Source organism: Microtus ochrogaster, unplaced genomic scaffold (assembly GCF_000317375.1).
Source record: "Microtus ochrogaster isolate Prairie Vole_2 unplaced genomic scaffold, MicOch1.0 UNK29, whole genome shotgun sequence".
In the NCBI taxonomy this organism is placed as follows: domain Eukaryota; kingdom Metazoa; phylum Chordata; class Mammalia; order Rodentia; family Cricetidae; genus Microtus; species Microtus ochrogaster.
Genome location: NW_004949127.1, coordinates 1,901,792 through 1,919,642, shown reverse-complemented (window position 1 = coordinate 1,919,642; position 17,851 = coordinate 1,901,792). Strand labels below are relative to the sequence as shown.

Genomic DNA, 17,851 nt, shown 5'->3' with positions numbered 1-17,851 from the left:
ACTGCCATGAATTACATAGGAACTGCACATGCGATTACATAGGAACACTCTCCAGGAGACAAACAACCAGACAAGAGGCTGAAGCTGGCGCTCTGGCGCCCCCTCCTGGGACGCAGTCCTGTGACAGCTCTCAGGAGCCACTGTATGCAGGTCTGGCCCAAGATGCTGCGTGCCAGCTGCTGGATCAGAGCAGAGAAGCTCCTACTGTTGAGCCATCTCTGAAGAGGAGAAATTCTAACCCATTCTTGGAGTGAGGTGAGACACCAGCCAGCCTCCCGGGAAGCAAGACATGCTAGAGGACAGGTAAAGACACAAGCCATGTGGCAATAAATAGAAATGGGTTGATTTCTGTGTAAGAGTTAGCTAGTAACAAGTCTGAACTATTGGTCAAGCACATTTTGGAACTGCCTTAAATTGCTTGTCAGGCAGTTTGTCCCAGCAACAAGACAAGTAACTAGTACAGGAAGACTGCCAGCGGAGGGACAAGACACATGGGATGCACTGGCGTCTCATATGACACCATTTTTGCTATATTCCTTGTAAAATAGCTAGCTTTACCATTCATTAACTTTTAGACTTCTGCAGAAATGTCAACATATCCACAGAGATTAGGCTAAAGGTTATAAAACACTCCATGGCTGTGAGAATTTAAAAACTCTGGGTTCATTTCCTACAACTGGAATTTACAGTGACGATCTATTTTACAACTCAGGTAAAACTCAACAAATCCTTGCTTGGGGCGGGGTGAAGGTAGGGTCAGAAATCAGGTCCAGTGTTCTACAGCTGAGCTGCACCCTCAGCTTCAACTCACTGCTGTCTCTATTTCCCGAAACAGGGTCTCACTGAGTAACTGGCGAGGTTAGAGCTCGCTCTGTTCAAGACTGGACTTGAACTTAGAGATCTTCCTACTTCTGTCTCCACGACAGCACCACACCTGGCCTCAGTTCACTTGGGTAAAGGTGGGAATCTGATACAGAGAGAAAGGTTGGTTCCTAATGCTGCTGGTTGACAAGTTTGGCAAACAGGACTCTGTTGAGACCAGAGTCGTCTCAATAGCTTGTAACATTGATGACTTCTGCTGTACAGCAAATGGGATGGCTATTCTTGGTTGTGAACTTGACTACATCTGGAATTAAAACCCAAGTGGGTGAGTACACTTATTTTCATTATTATTATTATTGATTTTTATTGAGCTCTACATTTTTCTCTGCTCCCCTCCCTGCCTCTTCCCTCCCCTTCATCCCAAGGTCCCCATGCTCCCAATTTACTCAGGAGATCTTGTCTTTTTCTATTCCCATGTAGATTAGATCCATGTGAGTCTCTCCTAGGGTCCTCATTGTTGTCTAAGTTCTCAGGGATTGTGGTTTGTGAGCTGGTTTTCTTTTATGTTTAAAAACCACTTATGAATGAGTACATAAGATAATTGTCTCTCTGGGTCTGGGTTACCTCACTCAAAATGTTTTCTAGCTCCATCCATTTGCCTGCAAATTTCAAGATGTCATTTTTTTCTGCTGTGTAGTACTCCATTGTGTAAATGTACCACATTTTCCTTATCCGTTCTTCAGTTGAGGGGCATTTTAGGTTGTTTCCAGGTTCTGGTATGACAAATAATGCTGCTATGAACATAGTTGAGCACATGTCCTTGTGGCACGATTGAGCATCTTTTGGATATATACCCAAAAGTGGTATTACTGGGTCTTGAGGAAGGTTGTTTCCTAATTTTCTGAGAAATCACCACACTGACATCCAAAGGGGCTGTGCCAGCTTGCACTCCCATTCACCAATGCAGAAGTGTTCCATTTTCCCCACAACCTCTCCAGCATAAGTTGTCATCAGTGTTTTTGATCTTGGCCATTCTTACAGGTGTTAAGATGGAATCTCAGAGTTGATTTGATCTGCATTTCTCTGATGACTAAGGATGGTGTCTCTCAGCCATTTTAGGTTCATCTGTTGAAAGTTATCTGTTTAGGTCTGTACTCTATTTTTTATTGAATTATTTGTTCTTTTGATGATCAATTTCTTGAGTTCTTTGTATAATTTTGGAGATCAGACTTCTGTCTGATGTGGGGTTAGTGAAGATCTTTTCCCATTCTGTAGGCTGTCATTTTGTCTTGTTGACCAGGTCCTTTGCTTTACAGAAGCTTTTCAGTTTCAGGAGGTTCAAGTGTACTTCCTACTTCCTCTTCTATAAGGTTCAGTGTGACTGGCTTTATGTTGAGGTCTTTCATCCATTTGGACTTGCATTTTGTGCATGGTGATAGATATGGATCTATTTTTACACTTTTACATGTTGATATCCAGTTATGCCAGCACCATTTGTTAAATATGCTTTCCTTTTTTTTTTTTTGATATTTTTTGCTTCTTTGTCAAAGATCAGGTGTTCAAAGGTGTGTGGGTTAGTATCTGGGTCTTCTATTTGGTTCCATTGGTCCTCCTGTCTGTTCTTATGCCAATACCAGGCTGTTTTCAGTACTGTAGCTCTGTAGTAGAATTTGAAGTCAGGGATTGTGATGCTTCCAGAAGTTCTTTTATTGTACAATATTGTTTTGGCTAGCCTGGGTCTTTTGCTTTGAAGTTCAGTACTTCAAGGTCTGTGAAGATTTTTGCTGGGATTTTGATGGGCAATGCATTGAACCTGTAGATTGCTTTTGGTAAGATTGCCATTTTTACTACGTTAATTCTACCTACCCAAGAGCATGGAGATCTTTCCACTTTCTGGTGTCTTCTTCAATTTCTTTCTTCAAAGATTTAAAGTTCTTGTCATTCAAGTTTTCCACTTGTTTGGCTAGAGTTACTCCCCTTGATCTCCTTTTGGTATCTTATTGCTCTGGCTAGGACCTCAAGAACTACATTGAATAGATATGGAGAGAGTGGACAACCTTGTCTTGCTCCTGATTTCGGTGGGATCACTGAGAGTTTCTCTCCATTTAGTTTGATGTTGGCTGTTGGCTTGCTGTATTGCCTTTATTATGTTTTGGTATGTTCCTTGTATCGTGAGGAGTTATTCTTAAGTAAATTATTTGAAATGGGAAGACCCACTTTTAATCTGGATCTTCTAAGGTATAAAGATCCACCACATCCTCTGCTGGCAGCCTACATAAAGGACATTCCTTTATTGGCATTAAAGTCTACTTCCTAGGGATGTTGGTGTATACTAAAGACCAGTTGAGACAGTAGCCTCATGGACTGAACAGCTACTGGGTTCTTGGACTTTCTGCTGGTAGACAGCCATTGTTGGATTAGCTGAACCACAAATAAATATCCTTTCTACGTACTTATAGACTTATTCCATCAGTCTGCCCCTCTGAGAACTCCCTGTACTACAGCAAATGAATATCTGTTTTTATAAAAATTTCTGTGCACACACCAAATTCATTAGTATTTACATTTATTTCACGTATGCTGTTTACACACTCATTGAACAAAACTGGAATGCAAACAAATGTACAAATACCATATTAAGCATTATCAAATAAAATAACTGGCACTAGTGTTCTATAAGCGCACGAATGGACGCAGTGCGGAGAAGGACGGTGAAAGACTGCAGCCCGGGGCAGTTCCTTTATCAGAAGAAAATGCTCAGTAGCACCATAATGGTAATACTTAAAAGAAACACCTACAGTGGAGTCTCGACTGCTGTGGGCCAGTCTGCTAGGAAAGTTCCATGGGAAGTACTCTGGCCAGCCTCTGCTTGTGTCAGCTGAACATCCTCCATCAACAAAAGCAAAGGAAACAAAGCCACAGACCTTTTGTATAAGCTTGGTACAAGCTCTGCATTGCTTTGAGTTCACGGTTGGAAAAGATATACATGTTAAAAACCGAGGTTATGTAATATTACACTTACTAAAGCCTGAGTGTGTCTTTGGTAGGCAAATACTTTTTCAGCAAAGTTAATAATCACATTCATGTTTATCTATTTCCTGTATTTTTCTCTATATCTGAGGTGACTAGAAGAGACGTTATGGGAAATGATACAGCAAATCCTCCACTAACCAGGCTCTTAAAACCCGGTCTCTCCCAAAGGCACCAAGAATCAAAGGGCACCGACCTCCCTTAGAGCAGGTGACTTTTGCGATGTTTGTGTCCTAATGGGATTTCATTTGTAGCTCTCTGTCTTTGTGTTGCTGTCAGTACACTTAGTTACCTACGCTTATCTTTTTCTTCTAAAATGGCATCAACAATACATGAGATATGCAACAGTACCAAGTATTTCTACTTCAAGTTGTGCAAAAACTGCCACGATCTTGCTCAAGTGTCTAAGTATCCAAATGGTCACCAGTGGGCTGCATTAAGCTCTATATCCACATTGCATGTGAAGAAAGAAATGAAATTTAAGCTCAGTTATGAAGAGAGACATCACAAAGAGGATCACATACTGAGTAACCAGCCAGGTCCTTTCACACCATCCCTTAGTGGTTTCAATAACATTATCACTAACCACTATCCCCAAGCCTCGATTTTTCTTAACAATGCAGAACAGCATTAGTATCGTCTGATTATAAATTAAGCCAAATTTCTATCTAAATACACAGGTATGTGCATCAAGCATTGTTTTGTGACAAGAACACAAAATATGCTTTTTCTTAAGTTATTATTCTCATAATAATGCACTTTTAAAGCCTTCATTTCATAATTTGGTAATTAACATCCATATGGAACACAATGCTTTGCTAAACATACAAAATGTATTTGCATCATGATTATGAAACCTGGCTTTTGCTGGTAACTTAAACCTAACAGTCACGCATGGCTCAACCAGCTCCAAACAAGGCTGTTCAGTGGTTATTACTCTGCAGCATTCTGGACCTAAATTTCAGTCTGAATAGCTACCTTCAAGTCCACTGTCTGATGTGGGTGGTTGTTATTTGTCTCTTTCAGTCCATCACCAAAGCACAAATCACCACTAGGCTTCAGCGCGCTTTTGTTGGGGCCGTGCTCCTCTGCGCCATGATTCGGCTGTGGAACGTCTGAGCAGGAAGCAGTCTTGGAGAGCAGAGAAGTGCCGCACTGGTGTGGTGAGTTCTCCAGACGGTCATTCTCCACCTCGGGAAGGGTGCTCACAGTCGCAAAGCGGGCGTGACAGTCACTGGAACCATGGCTACAGGATGTTCTCATGCTCTCTAAGTCTGAGCAGCTGAACTCGGAAAAGTGACTCGAGTGGGAATCCGCTACAGATGGCATACTGTCACTGAGGGATGGGGCCTCAAACTCACTCGAGTTTGTGCTTTGCTGTTCCAACAACTGGGCATCCATGTCTTCTCTGGTCTCATTTATCTTCACGTTGCCCTTTTTCCTCAATTTACCACCTTTTGATTTTTTTCCTGTTGTAGCTTCTTTGGACCACTTGGTGGCACCAGATTTACCTTCAGGCAATCCACTGGATGACCCGCCAGTGTGGCCCCGGGCAGCGCTGCCGTCTTCCACACTGCTGCTCCCACTGCTGTGCCGGAACTTGAACGGCTTGGACTCAATATCCACTTGCACTTCCATGCTGTTTCCTTCTCTGGAACAATGAGAGCAGGAAAAACACCAAAGCCTCAATACAGAAGATTGCTGGACATTTGAGTGCAGGCTACATTCTATCTCATAAAGCTACATAGAAGAGGACTATCTTTAGCCAGCTGCCAATGGTACACACCTTTAATCCCAGCACTCAGGAGGCAGAAGTAGGTGAATCTCTGTGAGCTCAAGGCCAGGACAGCCAGGGCTACAGAGTGAAACCCTGTCTCAAAACAGAAAAGACTAAAGACTGTCTTTGTTCCTTTTTTTGGGGGGGGGGGGCGAGAGGGAAGGGGGGGCTGTTTTTATATGCATATATATCCTGGCTGACCTAGAGCTCACTATGTAGACGAGGCTGGCCTTGAATTTAGAGGTCTATTTGCCTCCGCCTCCTGAGTGCTGGGATTAAAGGTGTACACCACTATAAACAACTGTCTTAATGTTTCAATTAAAAATATACTACTTTATGTGTATTTGTTTGTCCCTGTATGAGCAGGTGACAGTAGAGGTCAGAAGCGGGCATCACAGGTCGAAGTGGGTGTGAGCCACCTAACGTGAACACAGAACTAAACCCAGGCTGGCTAGACAAGGAGCAAGCAACCAACTGCTGGGCCTTCTCTGTAGCCTCTGAGTGCTTCAAGTTTTTAAAATAGTAACATCTACTGCTTTTCTGTCCTGGGCACGACCATGACCATCACCTAACTTCACCAACCCAAACCCTACACTAGAGTTAGAAGTCAGCTCCCATTCTCCCGTGAACCACAGAGGCTTCTCTACCTAAATGGATTCACCTCCTTTCAACAGCTCACTGTTTTCTTAGAGACTGTGCCTAATGATAGGGATAATACTTTTCAAATGCACTTAAAAACACTTCCAATCTTATAGGAACATTCTTTCTTACCTGTCCAGAGGGATGTAGGAATTTAGAATGGATCCTGCCATTGCTTTGGTGCTGGCATTATCACTCACTGTTCCCAAGCTCACTGTGCCGGATTCTCCACTTAGACTGTACCGTTCTTTCTGTACATCTGCTTGTACTTCCAACCTTAAAGAGGAGGGTAACACATAAACCCACAATCATTTATAGTTCAGCAATCCTAATATGTATCTTTAAATAATTCAACTATGAAAATTTATTTTAGACACCGTAGTTTTTCAATCCCCACTTATTTGATTATTCAGATTATACTGTGTGTACTGAACAACACCCAAGAGAAACTAAGAGAATACTACCAAAAGGAAAAACAAGACAAATCATCTGAATTTAAAGATCTCCACTATATTTTCACTAGGATGCAGCCCTTCCTTTGTCATGTTTCAGTACAAAATACAAAGTCACAATATATTAATCAATAAACATAACAGATCAATTAATAAAAAAAAGCCCCCTTTAAGTGGATGTAGGGGAAAACGCCTTTAATCTCAGCCTTCAGGAGACGGGCAGGCTGGTCACTATGAGTTTGAGGCTAGCCTGGCCTATCTGGTGAGTTCCAGGCTAGCCAGTCTACACAGGGCTTCAGCTTACACTCCACTGCAGTCAGACCACCAACACTTCCCTCTCATTGTGCCTGGCTTCTGCTACTGGTGTATCTAGATGCAAAACAATTCAAGTAATGGGGCTGGAGAGAGGGCTCCGTGGTTAAGAGCATCAGCTGCTCTTCCAGAGGACAGGGCTCACTTCCCAGCACTCACAACCTGTGACTCCAGTTCCAGGGGATCTGATGCCCTCTTCTGGCCGCTATAGGCAATGTTCTCACAAGATGCAAGTGCATATGGGTGGTAAAAATACTCATGTGCATGCAATAAAGATAAAATTTTAAAAAATTTAGCCGGGCGATGGTGGTGCACGCCTTTAATCCCAGCACTTGAGAGGCAGAGGCAGGTGGATCTCTGAGTTCGAGACCAGCCTGGTCTACAGAGCTAGTTCCAGGACAGGCTCCAAAGCCACAGAGAAACCCTGTCTCGAAAAACCAAAAAAAAAAAAAAAAAAAAAAAAAATTTAAAAGATGAAAACTAACTTTCTGCCATAAACTCCTACAGGATTTCAGAAAGGGTATCAGATCACACCAAGTACAAATCACACTCTATCTCAAATAAAAATAAAAAGAAAACCCTATACTAAGAAAGGCTCTAATAAAAACTTCAGCCCACATCTGATTTTGTAGTAAGAGGTAATAACAATATCACTACAACTTAGTTTCTGCCTGTTAACAACCTAAAATAAGATAAATACAACTTTAATTCATCTACCTCCTTCCACATAGAAAAGCTAATAAACAGAATAGTGAAGAAGGAAAACAAACCATGGTAAGGTAAATGTTAATTTCTCCTCCCTATCTCCATAGGCATTAGTAAAAGACTTGGTGAGAGATGACCATTACCATTTCAGGATGCAGGCAGTTTTCCAGTCCTGGAGATCCTGACTCCACCCATTCCCCAAGCCTCCAGGTGTTGCCCAGAAGCAAGGTCTAGGCTAAGCATGGCTTTCACTCGGGTGTGCACAGACGCAGCTCCAACAGGTGTGATGTTCTTTCTCAGGACTCAAGCCTCTACCCCAGCATTAGCACCAAACACTACCTCTTTGGCCGTAGAGTAATTATCGTGCTCTGTATTCAGGCTGTTCATCTAACTAATGTCTGTAGTTACCAAAACGCAGCTCTTTCTTACCTGTTGAAGCAATTTACCATGGCACTTCCCGACAGACTCCCAGTGATGCTGGCTCCTGCCAGTGCCATGGTGCTGGCGGTCTCGCTCAGGTTGTCCCGGATGGCGCCTATTCGGTCCATGTGGCTGCCGCTCGCACTCAAACTGCCGGTCAGACCACCAACACTTCCCTCGCCTATGCTAGGGTTGTGCCTTGCTTCTGCCACTGATGTTGTATCTAAATATAAAATAAGTCAAGATACAAAGAATGATAATTCATTTTCATGATAATTCCCACAGCATTTCAGAAAGGGTATCAGATCACACCAAGTACAAATCACACTCATGGTTAAGCATGAAGAGAGCCATTTCGGGTGAACAGCTCAATCTGAGACTGGTCCTAAATTTAAGATGGTCACTATTTATTGTTATAAATCCAGAAGATTTAGGATTTTATTTATTTGCACCTCCCCTCCCCCACTGCCACCCCCGAGACAGTTTCTCTGTAGCTTTGAAGCCTATCCTGGAACTTGCTCTGTAGACCAGGCTGGCCTCAAGCTCACAGAGATCTGCCTGCCTCTATGATTAAAGGTGTGCACAGCCCAGCAGATTTAGGAGTTTTAAATAAACCAGTGATTTAAAAGGCCTCCCTTGCCAGCACTAGGTTCCAGTGAGAGATCTTACCTTCTAGGTCAGTAAGATTGGGACAGAAGCTGACCTCTAGATACACTAGATCTAACTGTGTCAGGACCCTATTCTAATTTTACAGTACTATTCACACTTAGGAACGAGAAACATTTATGCCAACATCTGAGTTTCTATTACATATCCAACCCTGTGACAAAATCCATGGGAAACACAGCAGAGGCAGGGGTGGGGAGTTCTGACGGTGCATGCCCATCTCCCTGGCACCGCTGCTATCACGTGACAAGGGAAGGCCTCTTATGATAAGGCAGTGAAAAGAAGGCCATAAAGTTCTTCCGGAGAGTATTCTAGGCAGAGGTAACTCCAAGTTTCAAATCTCAGAAAGAGGAGTTCTAACTGTCATCTTCATGGAGAGGTAGCCTAAGACAGGACGGGAAGGGGGGAAGCGTTCAGACAGTCAGGGCAGAAGGTGAGATTAAGGACTGGACACCTTGCTCCCCATGCAGACGATCAAGAGAGTCAAGAGAAGGCACACAACAGAAAGGTGGCAGGGCTCGGAGGACCTGGCTGGAATACTTCCAGAGGGCACAAAAGGGCTTCGTTCTAGACATTTATTGACAGAAACTGCCGGATACAGAACAAACAAGCTGGTCAGCTGACGTTTCTCCTGGAGTGCCGCCTCTATCCTCCGGCATTTCTGCCCACTAGGGTTCTAATCTGTAAGTCTCCTAACAGCACAGAAGGCCATCGGCAGGCAGTTCTTTAACTGCACTCCTCTTCACATCCTTCCCATACCACGTCATAACGGTTCTCATCCCCAGCGTACTCCCAGGAGGAGCCAGGCACCAGCGTCAGAACTATGCCATCCTCTCGTGCATGCTTCTGCTCTGCAGAGCGCCTTCCCCAGCTCTGCTTCTGGATGAAAACTACAAGGCCGTCAGGTGTGCACCTCTAATCCCAGCACACGTGAGGCAGAGAGAGTCTTGTCTATACACCAAAGCTCAGGCCAGCCAAGGCTATACAGTGAGACCCTGTCTCAGAGAGGAAGAGGGAGGGAGAGCATCTGAGCCAGAGTGAGGTCTCACAAAAGAAAGACAATGGAAATAAACACGTTTCTTTTTCTGTTTAAAGGACTTACCTATAGCTGTGTTAGGTCCACCAACATTTATGTCATTTTCGTCATCAAACTCAATTCTGACTCCTTTCCCATTGCCGGCTGAAACTCCACAACCCCCACTTCGGCAGAGGGAAATTGGAACAACACCATACACATAAGCTAACATAATGGGAACGCCAATGCCTAAAAGGGAATTAAATTATATATCAGAAACCAGAAACTAAATCACAGAGGTGTAGGTCTTTTCAGAAGGTGCACAGGGGCTAAGGATTTGGCTAGAACACAAGCAAATGCATGATTCTCAGGTAGCCTCAGGGAATGGAGGGAAAGACAGAATCTGTGAGCTTAAGCGCAAACCTCTGACTCAAGGGAAGGGCTGCTCATCATCTATCCTGACAACAGGTTCTCTGGGGATGAACACAAGCCTTATATGTATGTCTGAGACATGCCCCCACCCTAAACTAAGGTTCTTCAGTCTACAGCACTTTTAATGAAGTTGCCTGAGAAATCTCCTGTAGGTCCTACTTAAACTACCCCTCATCTTAAAAGTGATCCTCTTAGCAACCTAATAGTGAGAAATCTCTCTTTTGTCAAATTCCTAAGGTATTCCAAGGGAAGTTCTAAAGCATGCTCTTACCTACAGTCACCGCGGCCACCACCGGAGACACAATGACAGACAGCGTCACACCACCTGCTATGGCCAGGTTCCGCTTGTGTTTTGAAACATCTTTGCCTTCATAGCGATTATGAATCTTAAATTTAAAAGGGAATGGAAATTTAGAGGAGAAAACTTTATATATTTAGTTTAGATAAAATAGTCCTACATGTACAAGAAAGCTGAAGTAATTTCTCACACAATTTCAGTCAAATGCCCTAATTCAAGGTAACCACAGCGTCACAAACTGCTCATTAAGGACCTGCTTACAAAAGGTGGCAGTAGCTCAGGAGATTTAGTTCGTGCCGTAAGTTCAAAGCCATCCTTGCGTACACGGCTAGTTCAAAGCTGGCCCACACCACGAGATGCCATGGCATAAACAGTACTAGAGTCCACAGGTTTCTTTCTAAACAAGACTCCCTCGAATCAGCCCCAGCAGAGGTCCCACAATCTTTTTCACTCCTACAAGTTGAGCTAAAAAGGCACCGTATGAAACAAGTATCACTTAAGTGCAACTTTTTCCAGACACCTTTTTATGCAGACACCTTTTTATGATAGAAAATTAACAGATGACTCAAAAATCCTATCTACTTATTTACAGTTTAAACAGGTAAAGACAAAGAAAAATAATGGTTACCAGGAGTTAAATCTATTAGCATCATTGTACAATCCATATCAATAACAGAATTATTGCCATAAAAATAGCTTATGAATTATTAAATGAAACTGGGAAATAGTTTGGCAGCTCTGTTCTTGTGGCCTGCAAAGGTCAAACTAAAGAAGGGCACCCCCATCTGTTTCAAGACACCCCGGGAACAGCCTCCAGACCACACAGGTAGTCTATAAATAGAATGTTAGGTCCTTTCTATGTTCTTTTCCCCAGCCATTCCTTCATTCCTGGACACAGTTCTAAGCAGAGCAAAGCCAAGCCTATACACAAGCAGGGTAGATCTGTGAGGACAGGCTGCTAAGAGAAAGGAATTCTTGCTCCCACCCCCACCACCTTTCTTTCTTTTCTTTTTTTTTTTTTGAGACAGGACCTTGATAAACACATAAACACACACACACAAACTCTCTCTCTCTCTCTCTCTCTCTCTCTCTCTCTCTCTCTCTCTCTCTCTCTCTCTCTAGGCTGGCTCCCAAAGTACTGAGATTATATATATACACCAAAAGCCAATTAATTCTGGCATCCTTACCCACTGGTATGGACTAACAGTGACTACCACATCATCCTAAGAGTTTTGGTTCAACTTAACTGTTTCTGTTTGCTAATTCTTTTCCTTCCAGTTTCTTTCATTTAAAAAAAACTATTTATTATATGTGTATGGGTGTATATATATTACCTATATGTACCATGTGTCCCATGTGTGTGCCCTGTGGCCATGGAGGCCAGAAGAGGGCATCAGATCCCATGGGATTAGAATTACAAACAGTTGTGGGCTGTTTCTTGGTAGGAAGTTCTTCTAGAAGAGCAGTAGGTGCTCTTAATCACTAAACCACCTCCCCTACCCCCTTGAGACCTCAAACCCTCAGTTTCTTAAGAACTGGCTTCATGTAGCTCAGGCTCTTCTCAACTCCCCATGTAGCCAAGGATGATCTTCTGACCCTTGTGTCTCTACCTCTTACATGTAGAGGTTAAAGGCATACCTAGTTTGTTACTCTTGCAATGTTTGCTCTAACTAAAAGCTCAGTTTTCAGGTACTTTCTTGACTTCTTAGGTTTTCCTGAGCTGATGTGGATCCCGAACATCACAGAAAATTAAAGAGAAAAACTAATCCATCAACTTTCCCTTGTATGAAAAACACAAAAATTTTCTCGATACAAGGTCTTGCACTGCAGACTGGCTGGACTGTGCTTTAGGCTTCTGGAGACCTTGGTTACAGACTGCCTGTCAGTCTATGAACTCACTCTCAGAATGCACTCTGTGTCTTTCCCTCCTAAGGACCTGAGCAAGTAGTTTTGCTTTCAATAAAAAAATCTTTTTGGTACTCTACATGGAAATGTCCACACTAAGCCTTATGTGGTGGTACGCACACCTTTAATCCCAGCATTAAGGAGGCAGAGGCAGGCGGATCTCTGAGTTTTGAGGCCAGCCTGGTCTACAAAGTAAGTTCCAGGATTGGCAGAGAAACTTTGCCTGGAAAAATCAAAAATAAAAAAGAAAGAAAAGAAAAGAGAGAGAGAGACAGAGACAGAGACTAAGCAAGTCCACACTAGACTGACTCATGAGCATGCCCATGGGGCATTTCCTGACTCATGACAGACACAGGAGGGCCCAGCCCACTGCATGCCCATGCCAGACTTCGTGTGGGCATTCTCTCTGTTAAGGCTCCTTCCTCTCAAATGACTCTAGCTTGTGTTAAGTTGACAAAAAATTAACCAGGACAGAAACTGATTTTAATAATTTTTCATGTAGAGCACCCAAAAGATCCATGCTGTCTTTATTTCTGCTGTCTTTCAGATTGTTCTCAGGGCCAGCTCCACAGTTAACAGTGCGTGTGCCTGTTCTTACAAAGGACTGCATTGATGACCTGCACCTGCAGCACCTCACAGCTGTCTGCAACTCTACCTCCAGGGCGGGTTCTCACCTTCCTAATGCTATAACCTTTTAAAACAGTCCTCATGCTGGGGTCACCCCAACCAAAACATTATTTTTGTTGTTACTTCATAACTGTAATTTCGATACGCTTATGAACTGCAATGTAAATATCTGTGTTTTCCAATGGTCTTAGGTGACCCTTGTGAAAGGGTTGTTCGGTTATGCCACGACCCAGATTGAGAACCACTGTTCTAGGTGACCTGATATCGTCTGGCCTCTGCAAGCACCGGGTACACAGGCATCTGTGCAGGCAAACAGGTCAATGAAAAACATGCAGCTGTCTATGAAGAGGCTCATTCTTACCCTGAGTTTAGTAGCACAGCTCAGAAAGAGGATTAAAGGACACACAGCCTCAGTATTGTCTAAACACTGGCCATCTGGCAACAGCATGGGCTTTCTCTTGAGTTGGTGCTTTCTCCAGGACTCGGTGCCCGCCCAACTGGCTAGACTAAATCTATGAGCAACTTTATATACAAAATTCATTCACCTGGACCCAAGTCCCTTTTCTAAACCACAGTATTAGGCTGGCAGGTTTAGAGGGTAACAGTATTTGCTGCCAAACATGAGTGTGACCCTGAAACAACACAGTGGACTCAGAAAACCAATTCCAGCGAGTTGTCCAGACCTCTACTCATATGTTCACTTACCACAAACAAGTAACGCAAATCTCATTACTTCACCACAAAGATTAGAGGCTGACACACCCAGGGTGCTACATGAGGACCAATCAACGGCTGGTGTGGTGAGACACGCCTTCCCTTGGGAGGCAGAAGCAAGTGAATCTCTGTGAGTGCCTGGCTAGCCAGGACTAGACAGTGAGACATCCCTGCTTCCCCAAAAGAGATGCAGGTTTATAAATCACCTGCGGTGAAGTCTGGGCTTTTCCACTACTAACTGCCCTACGAAAAGCTGTTCTCTTTGTTCTGATCACATAATTTCTTGACATTCAATTAATTTAATTTAGATGGCAACTGGCTTCTTTGTACTTCATAAATTATCCCATTTAACTCTCCAAAGTTACCTGCTTAGCTGATGGCATACAGAAAAGTTCAGATTCCACAACAGACTGTCACAACTTGTCAACTGTATTTACAAACAGCAGCAATACAGTGGAGGTGGAAAAGCTTTGAACTCAAGAGTAAAGAACTAAAGAACTGGTTAATCTTTCCTTGAGGGTACGCATTATTTAGCCATAAATTTCTATCTTAAAGATCTCATAAAAATAACTTTAAAAGGATATACAAAAGAGAGAACGTCAATCATCTTTCAGAAATCACACCAGGCATTGGATCTGCAGTGCAGACTGAACAATTTTAAAGGAAGGCTGCTTTTTATGCACACATATTAGCCTGCCAAATACTGGGAGGTTACTGCAGGAAATCGAGACTTTTATTAGTTTACTTTTTATTGGTGAAACACATGGGATGGCTTCAAACTTGCTGTATCCCAAAGATGACTTTGAACTTCTAATCTTTCTGTCACTACTTCCTGAGTGTTGGAATTATAGATATAATTTATGTAGCTTATGTAGTCAAATCAAGGACTTCGTCCATGAAAAAAAAATATACCAACAGAATTACATTCCCAGTCCAAAACTTTATAATGAAGAAACTAAAACCAACTTTTATGTTAAAAAATAAAGCAAAGACATTTCATGTCTAAGAAAACACACCAACAATTTAGAAGAAAGCGTTTACCTTGCGGCCTACATACACGGGAATGCCGATGATCATGGCGGGGATGGCGATGCCAGCTATCAGAGCAATCCCTACAGGAGCACCCACAAGGGTTCCCAGCTGCCACAAGATTTTCTTCTTTCGGCTCCAGGGTTTCTTCCCCCAAAAAGTACAACCTGATGGACTGAGAGGAAAATTATATAATAACTGTTGGGAAACAAATAACTACAACATATCTAAGCCACAATTATAGAAGGGACTGTCTCTCATACTTAACTACCCCTCTCCTTTTTGTATTTTGGGGTCATTTAAAAGCCAAACGATTAAAGAAAGATCCACTTTAAATTACATAAACAGGATATTGTTAATTATGATGTAAAATTTACCCATAGTTCTCCATAACCTTCAGAACCTCCATTTCTGAATATTATACTGATTTAAAATAAAATATATTTATTCTATCTCCTATTTTAGGCACACAATTATATAATTACATCCTAAATTCACACCGGGGCCTAAATGAGAACATTTATTTATGAGAATGAAGAGCTGGATTAGCTGCATACAGCAGGAGATATCGGCACTGATGCTCAACAGCAGTGTAAAAGCAAAGGAGCCTCCTCTGCTTCCTATCTTGGACTCGGTAATTCTAAGTTATTTAAGTATGGCTTGGTAGCTTTTAAGCTTATGTAAAGAGGAATACAATCCATTTCTTTAAGTAGCTTATAAATCTCAGGACTAAAAATACTTAAGATTAATACAGCGTGGTGGGTTGAAAGGAAATAGTCCCCAAAGGAAGTGGTACTACTAGGAGGTGTGGCCTTGTTAGAGGAAGTGTGTCACTGTGGGGGCGGGCTTTGAGATCTTTTCTCAAGCTTCCCTCAGTGTGACAGTCAGTCAACTTCCTGTTGCCTCCAAGATGTAGGACTCTCAGCTCCAGCACCACACCTGTCTGCATGCACCATGCTCCCAACCATGATGATAATGACTGAACCTCTGAAACTGTAAGAGAGCCACCCCAATTAAATTCTTTCTTTATAGAGTTGTAGTGGTCATGGGGTCTTTTTATAGCAACAAGAACCTAACTAAGACATGCTGTTTCCAAAACAAAAACTTTGATATACAATGTAAAGACTATTCATACATATATAGTTCTCTCCATAAGCTTACCTTAGATAATGTAAATCAGAGATTTCTTTCATACACAACCAACAAAACTCACAGCCACAGACAGCACATGTCATATGATTGCAACTCCCATCATTCATCTTTATTATGTAAGCAGCACATCGTGGGCACGGCTTTATATCATCAGCTGTGAGGAACACAGACAAGAAAATATAAAATGTGTAGACATAGTTTTCAGATTGGCAGCTTTAACACTGCCCAAGCAAATCTGTAAAATTACATCTACTAGGTGGCAATTTTAGCCTGTTGTTTTTAGTACAGAAAGCATTTCTTTTCTTTCCTTCTAAGGAAATATACTTTGTAGTTAACCATTTTCAAACATGGTAGCAAGGCAGTAAAAACCAAGAATGACAGGAGTTCAGACTCCTGTATGCTGCCCTCTAGAGAAGGCACCACAGGAGGTGGTTACTTCCTGTTCACCTAAGGGCCCTGTACAGAAACACCCCTGAGAACAGTTTCAGAATACCTTATCCTCATGACTGCTAGTAAGCATTCTCCGTATTTGCTGTTCATTTATTCAAGTGTTGCTGGGACAACTGTATACTAATGTATACTAATGCATTACAAAATGCCCCACAGGGACAGGTTAGAATGTCATGTTAGATAACCTTAGGTATCAACAAAGGATGAGTTGTACCACTATTCTGAATTATAGCTGTTCTTTAAATACAGGCCACCATTAGCCAGTTGTATCCTCTTTAAATAATGGTCCTCCAAGATGTCAGGTCAGCATTATTTAAAGAGGATATAACTCTTTAAATACAGGCCACCATTAGCCAGTTATATCTATATGCAGTTTAGAAAATGTATTTACAATTCTGACCACTGAGTTTAAGTATTTGTTCTATGTTATTATTATTTATTAACATTAAGTTAATATTCTCTTTTCCTTCTGAAAGTTTTATGCTCAGTTTTTAACTGCTTTATCAATAAATTCAAGTTTCCTTGGTGTTTTTTGAAAGGCTGAAGCTATTTATAACTTACGAATTAGTAAGGTTCACTTTAAGTGTTTTAATAATTCAAGCTATTTTGAGCAAACCAATAGCTCTAAGCAATCACAGACATGATAAAGGATTATTTTTAGAATACAAAAAGTAAAAGTATTTATAAATTATGATTTAAATAACCCAAAGAATATAGCATTTGCATTACAAATTTTAAACATAGGGTAGACAAGAAAAAAAGCTAGCTTTTATACTTAACACAACATATATATCAAAAAGAAATACCAATCCTATCTGCTCAAGAAGCAGCAAACACAAAATGGTAAACTTAGTAAAACATTATGAAATGATTTTTAGATTTTTTGAGAGTGGTGGCAACTTGACTGCATAGCTCTAGAACATGATCTAGATAACAATGCCATGTCACCACATCAGACTGCACACTTGCCTGAGCCCAAATCCCCGATTTACATGGCATGGTGTCATTAGTTTTATTTACCCTGAATGAGCCAAATTGAAGTCAAACTGATACAACCTTTGCAGTCCAGTAAAACATGACTACATATACTCTCCCACAGTGACTACTTGGAGGAAGGCCAGTATTTGTTTAGATAACTAAGTTGTAACGCTCGTTTAGAAATGTTCCTAGCAGATGTCTGCGGTGTTCCCATGTCTAACGTCATGAGAACATGTATGAGGCAGACCGACTGCAGCCCTATATGCATAAGCACTGCAGTGGCTTCATCTTTAAGATGAGAGAAACCTTGCTCAGGTCACAGAGAAGAGGAGAATCTGGACCTTAAATTCAGTCCTGACTCCGGACTCCAAATCTGGTCCGGAGCCTATTCTATCTCTCTACACGCCTGTGTGTCCTATGACCAAAAG

At 42.0% G+C, this 17,851-nt stretch overlaps 1 protein-coding gene across 1 annotated transcript in view; it reads right to left on the bottom strand.

The window, feature by feature from the left end:
• Positions 1-3,375: 3,375 nt before the first annotated feature.
• The window catches only part of Rnf19a (ring finger protein 19A, RBR E3 ubiquitin protein ligase), a gene marked incomplete at its 5' end in the record, with an annotated part of 41,232 nt that continues 26,756 nt past the window's right edge, over positions 3,376-17,851 (bottom strand). Inside the window, 7 exons of the mRNA XM_026789778.1 lie at positions 3,376-5,503; positions 6,401-6,544; positions 8,167-8,380; positions 9,926-10,087; positions 10,542-10,656; positions 14,856-15,018; positions 16,005-16,149. Coding sequence (XP_026645579.1) covers positions 4,807-5,503; positions 6,401-6,544; positions 8,167-8,380; positions 9,926-10,087; positions 10,542-10,656; positions 14,856-15,018; positions 16,005-16,149 — 1,640 coding nt within the window. The remainder of the gene's footprint in view (positions 5,504-6,400; positions 6,545-8,166; positions 8,381-9,925; positions 10,088-10,541; positions 10,657-14,855; positions 15,019-16,004; positions 16,150-17,851) is intronic.